This window comes from Balaenoptera ricei, chromosome 19 (assembly GCF_028023285.1).
Source record: "Balaenoptera ricei isolate mBalRic1 chromosome 19, mBalRic1.hap2, whole genome shotgun sequence".
Classification (NCBI taxonomy): Eukaryota; Metazoa; Chordata; class Mammalia; order Artiodactyla; family Balaenopteridae; genus Balaenoptera; species Balaenoptera ricei.
The window spans coordinates 33,488,306-33,496,794 of NC_082657.1; the positions used below are offsets into that span (position 1 = coordinate 33,488,306).

At 61.1% G+C, this 8,489-nt stretch overlaps 1 protein-coding gene across 1 annotated transcript; it reads right to left on the bottom strand.

The window, feature by feature from the left end:
- Positions 1–3,625: 3,625 nt before the first annotated feature.
- On the bottom strand, positions 3,626–6,697 carry IRX3 (iroquois homeobox 3). The gene is made up of 4 exons (XM_059903955.1): positions 6,021–6,697; positions 4,727–5,852; positions 4,494–4,560; positions 3,626–4,050 (listed from the first exon to the last, which is right to left on the bottom strand). Exons 1-4 carry the CDS (start codon positions 6,285–6,287, stop codon positions 3,996–3,998), a joined length of 1,515 nt encoding a protein of 504 aa, XP_059759938.1. The 5' UTR covers positions 6,288–6,697; the 3' UTR covers positions 3,626–3,995.
- Positions 6,698–8,489: the final 1,792 nt, after the last annotated feature.

Consider the following 8,489-nt stretch of genomic DNA (forward strand, 5'->3'; position numbering starts at 1 on the left):
CATCAAAGCTAGGTTGGTCACACAATAGATGGACACTTCCAATATGGTCAAGTTGGCTGCCTGGATCAGATGACAGTGGCCAATTACGATCCAGAGGTGGTTACTAGAAAGGTTATGGGGCCTCCTTATCCCAATAATTATCTTTGGACCCACACTTCCTACATTCATGCCTAATCCTAGACAATGTTGGCTTTGTAAGAAAGTTTGAATAAATCTGTCTCATCCAATCTCCTCCCAGTGGCAGACGGTGAAAGCGGGGCCTTGAGAAAGGATGAAGCTTGCCCCCATTCAAGTTGGAGGTGGCTCTAACCACAGATGCAATTTTTACACACCCGCAATTGCCTATTTTCATTTGACGGAGGTAGAAGGTACATACAACCAGGAATTAGAGGATGCAGAGGACATTTCTAGAAGGATATAAATAATTTGGCCCAAAGCGAGTTCCTGACAGAAGCTCCCAACAAACCAGTGAAGACGTCAGACATCCAGCTCCTACCCAAGTATTCAATCCCTCTCTCCAACCTTCCAGAACTCAGGCCTAAGACAGCGGACGCTTTGGCCCTGCCTGCCTGCCAGGTGCCCAGAGAACAGCAGCCCAGGAGGCCTCCCTCTCCCTACTCCTCCCCTGGGGCAGCGGCTGGAGCCTCCCTCCTTCCCCCCAAAGCCTCTGCTGCCCTAGCCCTCCGGCCCTTCCATGCTGCCTTCTGCCTGGACCCCGCTTCCTCCTCGCTGTATTCCACCAAAAATACATTCAATTGGAAACCATGCACGTCCTGGTCCCAGAGGTGGGCCATCACTTAGGGAGATAATTTTATTCTCCTCTGGCTCCATGGCCCAGCAAAGCACCCCCCACTCCTCCACCTCCATGCAGATAATGAGGGAAGCAGTGACATATACTCCCTCCTCTGACCTAATTGATTATCCCCACACACCTCCGAGTGCTTTGCATAACCAGCCCCGACAGGAGGAACCCCTTCCAGGCAGAGTGACTGACATATTTTATTTCTAACTGAAGCTTAATCAGGACCAAGAATGAGATCCCCATATAATCTCTCTCTCTCTGGCTTTCTGTTTTTCTCTCCCTCTCTTCCCTAGCTTCCTCTTTCCTTTTTAAATTTTAGGGCCAGAGAATAAAGTACAGAGACAGTTCCTAGGATCCCTGAAAGGAGGGCATAAGGGGGGGACTCAGGGAGGAGGCCCCGGGAAGAGGCTGAGGAATCCGTGCCTTGGTGAAATGAAAGTGGCGCAAAGAAGTGGTCTCCTCTTCCCCTTTTTAGCTGAAAAGCCTATGAGGTTCCTTTTCATTTTGATCACATTATGTTATGGGGGTCAACTCGGGGCCATTTGAAGGGGCCATGTGTTCTATGGGATAGAGAAGATACACACATACAGGGGGTCTCTCTCAGGTGTACCTCAGCTCTCCTCTGGCATCACACATCCTGCCCTTTCAGTGGGGCACGATTGGTCTCCTCCAAGGACCAATATCCCCAGAATAGGATGGACTGAAATGCTGACCAAACCTGACAGGTGATCAGACCTCTCCAAGCTGGGCCTGGCCTCTTCACACCCATCTCCCTCTGAACAGACTGACGCACGCTGTCTTGCTGGACGGTCCGTGTGGGAAGGCTGCCTGACTTCTTCTCTCACCTGCTCTCCCTGCTGCACTCCTCCCTGGAGAGTGTCCTTTCTCCCTGAGTTCAGCTGGGTCCTCAGATGTCTGAATGTAGACACCTGGCTTTTATGGCTGATGGGAGGGGGTAGGGCAGAATACTACCCCGGGAGTTTGAGGAGTGGGGCTTGAGATTTTTGGAATATAAAGATAAGGCTAGGGCTATTACTCCTCCTACCACATGCCAGCACTGGACATGCTTTGTCTCTCATCCTCACGACCACCCTGCCAGGTAGGTGTCATTATTCCCATTTTACAGATGAGGAAATGGGGGGCAGAGAAGCTCACTGTCTGCCCAGAGTTCCCCAGGATGCAGAGAAAGGAACTCGGCCTGTGCTCTGATGAAGCTTGTGCGGCACTCACTGAAGGGCTAGCGGGCTGTTGCCCATGTAAAGATACTGATGTTAACCCGAGGCCTCTGTCCGGCCTCTGAGGTTCAAGGCCCAGGCAGCTGAAACGGACACCACGTCTGGGGCGCTGTGCCCAGGGTCAGAGCTGACCCACAGGTCTGTGCCTGCCACCTGGGAAGGAGCCTGAACCGAAACCTTGGACGTCTCTGGCCTCTGGGGAAGGGACTGGAAGAGCGAGTCCCATCCTTGCAACGTCTTTGCTGGGTGTGCGCTCCTGTTTCACCAGCCCCCGGTGGGCCGCAACGGCTGCAGACAGACCCTCCTTCCCAACCCGCCCCTGGGGCGCCGTCACGCCGACGGCCGCAGCCTCCGTGGGGTTCACCCGGGGCCGGCGCTGGCGGCTGCGCCCGCATGGATGGGTCCTTGCCGGACGGACTCCCTCTGCTCCCGCCGAACCTCCAAGATGTACAACATGACGCGGCGCCTTGTTCCGTGACTTCGGGTGTGCAAGCGCTCCCCAAACTTCCCGGGGACCCGCGAGATTGTGACATGTCCCACTGTGCGGGGCAAAAAGCAGGCATCTGGCCGCCCTATAAATTTACTAACTCAGCATGGGGAAGGAGATGCAAAAACGATACCCCCAAGGCGCCACTCTTCCAGCATCCCTACAACTTCTTTCAGTCAAAGTTGGGCAAGGCTAGCTGACTGCAAGAGAAAAAAGAGGGCGCGGAGGGGACGCGACGCCCGGCCTGGCTGGAGAGGCCGCCGAGGCAGGCGCCGAGCGGCCCTTTTGTCCTGCAGAGGGAGCTCCAGCCCCAAATTTCCCGGCTCCCTCCCCCGGCCCGACCACCCCCCTGTCCGGCTTGGAGCCGGAATCCCGGCTGGGCCGGTGCAACTGCCCGAACCCCCCGCGCCGGGACCTCAGAAAGCTGCTCTTTCAGGGCACTTCGGGAAAACCCACTGGGATGCCAAGACGCACATGCCGCCCGGAGCCCCAACTGGCAATGTGGGCTGGGCAAAGTCACCAAGGGGAAAGGATGTGCACCCCTAGATTCCCCGCTCCTGCATATGCCCCCCCAACTCACTGCCACCCCACATCCCTGCATCTATATAAGGAGCCTGGGGGTCAATGTGGTTGGAAGGGGGCCCTAAGCGGAGCTTGCACAGCCCCTTATGTAAGACTGAGAAAGCCTCAATTGTGCCTATCGAAGAATGGGGGAGGGAGGCATCCAGATCGTTCTCTGAGTCTTTCTGCTGCATCATCAGAGAAGGCCCCAAGGCCCCGCGGTTGCTCCAGGGGACCGGGGAGTTGGGCCCAGTTTCCCAGCTCGTTGTAGGGAATCTTGCCCCCTTTCCCACCTGTCTCCTCTGCCCTTTCTCTCGGGCGCCCCAGGTACTTCTCCAACCTTCTCTTCTCCAGCGGCGCCCCCAGCCTGGCCACTTCAGCCTCTCCTCCACCGTCCTCCGACCACAGGGCCCTGACTCGCCTTGCCTTGCCTTCTCTTCCGCTGATTCGGGCGACTCTTCAAACATGGGGGGATGAGGGTGTAAAACAAAACAAAACGAAAAGCACCAAACGGATCCCTCCGGGGGCAGACAGGCGGGGTTATAGTCAAAGTGGCAACAGCTCATTTATTTAGCCAAAAATAGATACTTTCTTGTACAATTTGGTTCACACATATGTACATTTTTCTGTATATACAAAAAAAGTCAAACACGCTTATTCTCACTGAAACTCCACCCCCCCCCCAAAATCAACCGAACAAACAAACCTCACAAACTCAGCTAATGTGGGGTACAGAAGCCACCGGGGGAGGACTCAGGGGGGATTTGTTTTATTTCTTTTTCTTTTTTCGTTTCGTTTTCTTTTTAGGTATTCATACACGGACATGCTTACAAGTCGTAACTATACAGAGCGATTTTTTTTTTTTACAATTATTACAACGATTAAAAAAAAATTTTTTTTTTAAAAAGAACTAGGATGAGGAGAGAGCCGATAAAACCAGAGCGGCGTCCAGGTGGTTCTGGGGCCTGCAAGAGAGAGGCAGTGGTAGCAAAGGAAGTGAGTTAGGGGCACCGACGCTGCCTAGCATTGGGAGACCCAACCCGGGGCTGAGGCCGGGGGAAGGGAAACGTCTCAATGTGCAATGAGGTCCAGCTGTAAGATGCTGGCTTTCCGGTTTAACTATAAGGTTGCGCGGGAGGCGTCAAGACCCGAGGTGCGCGGCTGGAAGGTGGTGGGCTTCACGGAGCCACCACCCGCTCCGAGGTACCCTGGGCCCCGCCCGGGTGCCCGCACTGGGACTCTCGAGCCACCTCTGGGCCCGTGGCGACGACGGAGAAGTGTGTTTCGTCCCCTTTTAGAAGTTCGTCCTAGCTGCGTTCCCCCGGGCGCAAAGCCCGAGTTTCCTCCGCATTCTTTCCTGCCCCCGACTGCCAGTCCCAACACCCCACCCCAGCTCGGGGTCTCTTACCGCCTGGGCACGGGCTGGAAAGCTGTCTTGAGTAACTTTTTCTCCACTTCCAAGGCACTACAACGATCTACGGGAAGCGGGAGAAAAAGGAAGGCCTTTAGATCGCGCCATTCTAGCGCCCAGGGCCGCGGGAGGCGGGCGCGGAGTGGTAAGCGCCCTGCGTCCCCCGGGACCTGCCCGGGCGCGACCCCCAAACTCGCCCCCTCCCTCCGCATCCTGGGCTCCGCAGTCACCTGTTCCGCCCTCGGGCTCCGCCGGCCGAGCGAAGGCGGCGGCGGCGGCGGCGGCCGGGTGGCCTGCGGCTCCGGGAAGTCCCAGCAGGTGTGGAGGGGCCGAGCCCAGCAGGGAGAGCGGGTGCGGGTGCGGGCGTGGGCCGGGCGGCGGGCCTGGGAACGGCCGGTTGGTCCAAGCGGAGAACTTGCCCAGCGGCGCCGAGACGAGTCTCTGAGCCGCGGCGGCGGCGGCCGGAGAGAGCTGCAGGGCTGGGGGCGCGACGGCTGCCCCGGGGGGAGAACCCCCCGCGCCCGGAGGCGAGCGGCGCGGGTTGTCCGGGCTTGTGGCCGTCTCGGCCAGGGACCAGATCTTGGGTTTTTGCAGGGCCGAGGCGGGCGCTGGTGCGGGAGCGCAGGGGTCCAGGCCCGCTGAGGGCGAGGGCGGGGATGGCGGAGTCGCGGCCATTGGCGGTGGCACTGGGGCCAGACTCAGGACAGGCAGTGGACGCTCCTCCAAGCCCTCGGAACTGTCGTCGGAGTCGCTATTCTTGGAGTCTGAGATGGGTTCCAGGCCGAGGTCGCCGTCCCTGTGCGCCGCGCCAGTCAGGGCCAGCTCGGGCCCCGCGGCCGCGCCGTCTAAGTTCTCCAAATCGATCTCCTCGTCCTCATCGTCGTCAGCCAGGCCCTCGCCCCCGGTGTCCTCCTCCTCCCCCCCGAGCTCCTCCTCCTCCAGCTCCAGTTCGCGTTTGCTGTCTTCTTCATCCTCTTCCTCGTCTTCCTCCTCTCGCTCGCTCCCGTAAGCGTTGCCCTCCTCGTCCGTGCGGCTGCGGGGCGCCCAAGTCATCTTGTTCTCTTTCTTGAGGCGCCGGCGCGCGTTGGCGAACCAGGTGGACACCTGAGTGAGAGTCATCTTGGTGATGATGGCCAGCATGATCTTCTCGCCCTTGGTGGGGTAGGGGTTCTTGCGGTGCTCGTTGAGCCAGGCCTTGAGCGTGCTCGTGCTCTCCCGGGTGGCGTTCTTGGGACGGGACGGGTCCCCGAACTGGTACTGGCCGTACGGGTAGAAGGCGGGGTGCGGGTGAGGAAACGCGGTGGCCGCGGCCGGATGCTGCACCCCCGGGCTGTCCTTCAGCTCATACTGCGTGCCCTGTACGCACATGGAGAAGGAAGGGACACGCGCGGAGGGAGCGTGGATGAGCCCTGGCCACCGCCGCCTCCACCCTCCCGGCCCAGGCCCCTCTAGTCTACTCCCGCGCGCACACCTCGTCCGGCGCCCCAGCCCCAACCTCCCCGCTGCGGCTCCCCGGCCACTTACCAGCTGCGGGAAGATGGGCAGCTCGGCCGCGTAGGGCAGGAAGGCGCCGTAGCCTTGGGCGGCTGCGGCTGCCGCTGCCGCCGCGGCATAGGGCGCCCCGTACACGGACGAGAGTACGTTGGACAGGGACCCCGAGGCAGCCAGCTCTGAGGCTCCGACTCCCGGGCCGCCCCGGGCCCCAGCGCTACCACCGCCGGCGGCGGCCCCCGGGCGCTCGGGTGGGTAGAGCGGGCGGATGTACTGATATCCGAGCTGGGGGAAGGACATGGTGGCCCGCGGGGCACGGACGGAGAGGGGGCCCGGCCCCTGGGGCCGCCCAGCTCAGCGCCGCCCGCGGGCTGCGGCGCGCATCGGGGGCTGGGCCGGGCTGGGGCCGCGCTGCCTCCCGCGCTGCGCTGCGCTCGGCGTTTGCCTATTGATCTGCTCCGCGGCGGCGGCGGCGGCGGCGGCGGCGGCGGCGGAGGCGAGGAGCCAGGTCAGGTCCGAACAGATTGGCGGAGATTCCCGGGGCTCCGGGCTCTGATTGACATTTCTACGGGCCCGCAAGCCCCTCCTCTCTGCGCCGCGCTCCCTCCTCTCGGCAGCCGGAGCTGCCTCTGCCCGCGCCTCACTCCTCACTGCCCTCCTCTCCCCGAGCTGTGTCGCGCCTCGCTTCCCTCGTCCTCCTCTAGTTTTCACTCCCCCTCCTCGCCCTTCCTCTCCCCTCCCCTTTCTGCGCTCCTCTCCCCCCCCACCCCCCCAGGATCGCTTCCGCTCCTTCGGGCTCTTTCACTTTCCTGGACGCTATGAAACTCTCGTCTTTCTCTTCTCTTTCCCTCTCTCACTATTCCCTTCTCTCCCCTCTCTGTTCCCGTCACTCTTTCTTTTCTTTTTAAAACCTATTTCTCTCTACTCACACTACACTCCCCGCACCCCCATCCCCGGCCTCTGCGCCCCGGGCTAAGGCGGTTTCAAGTTGTGGACACTTCGGGTGTCGTGCGGGGGGTGCGTGTCCGTATCTGTGTCTGTGTGTCCGTCCCCGCCCTCACCCCCCTCCCTCGCCCTTCCCCAAATCTCGGGTCTGACGTCGCGCCCTCTTATTCGACTTTTCCTTGCGTCTCCTTCGCGAGTCACCAATCGCCGGGGCTCCCTGCAGGCGAGGCCGCCCACCCCCGCGGATACTGCGCGCAGGGCGGGGCGGGGCGGGGCGGGACGGGGGCGGGAGCCCGGGCTCTGCTAGTCCCTTCCCGCCCCCTCTGGCCTGCGGCGGGAGGAGGGGGCGGGGGCGAGAGGCGCGGGGACCGGGGTTAGTATGGGGTCAGCTCGCCCCTCCCGCTTCCCGCCTCTCGGCACCTCTCCCCCCGCCCCAGCGCGCGGGGCCTGGGTCGGGACCAGACCTTGGACCAGGCGCTGGGGCTTTACTCTGCCCGGGTCCGCTTTCCAGCTCGCACCTCTGGACTCCCGGCCACTCTCAGGCGTAGGGAGGGAGCTTGAAGAGTGCGCGAGGGATCGGGGGTGCGTTCTAAGGGAGTCTTCAAGGACCGTCCCTCTGCCCAGGGAGGCGAAGCAGCCCCCTGCTCAAGAAGACCAAATCCTGCAGTGAACCACGTTAACGCCGCACGGGTGTCAGGGTGCAGAATCCCGTCTTAGAAATGGCGGGGGGAGGGGGTGGTGCCAAAGGGTGGACGCCCCGGGGATCCTGGGGAGCGACGTCAGGAAAGTGGAGGCTGCCCTTACCCTAAGCTGGCGTGGGATGGGGGAGGAGCAGGGAGCCGGGTGGCGGAGGCTCCAGGAACTTTCGGGGAGCGCTTGGAGAAGTTTGTATATTGGAATTTTCGGTCCGTAGAGATTCTTCGTTTCACTACCCCTTCTCCTGCTCCCGGGTCTCTGCGCCAACCTGTTTTCTTTTGGCAGGTATACTCCCTCCCGCTCGGGTGGGGATGGGAGGCAAGACTTTTAGTTTTATAGTGGGATATTTCCTAAACCAAACCTGAAATCCCGGTATCCGGGCGCCCACCTTCACGGATTAGGGCTTGCAGCCTAGAGCAGGATTGAAATTCCCGGTATTGCGGCGGCTCCGGGCTAAACGCTTTAGGCCGCTGCGGCGACCTACGCACAGGCCAGGCCTGCAGCAGGAGCGCTCCGGGGACAGCACCCGGGGCGGTAACTGCCTCGGAGTTGCCAGTCCCGGCTCGGAGGCGGAAACTGGCCGCCGCGGGCTGATTGATAGACGAATCGAATCCGAATTCCACCAGAGTGGAGGGATCGGAGAATCTTGGCCCCGGCTCTCTCTGGTCTCAGCAACAACAGGGAGTCCCCGTGGGGAGTCCCGCGGGCACCCAGTTTTGACCCCACCCCACTCCCCGCCTCTTTCTACCAGTCTTCGCACAGGTCGGCGGCTCCAGTAGGTGTGAAGGCCGAGAAAATTGGGGGGAACGCAAGGGAAAGTTTGGGGGCAGCTAGGTTTGGGGTTCGATTGGGGAAACTTAA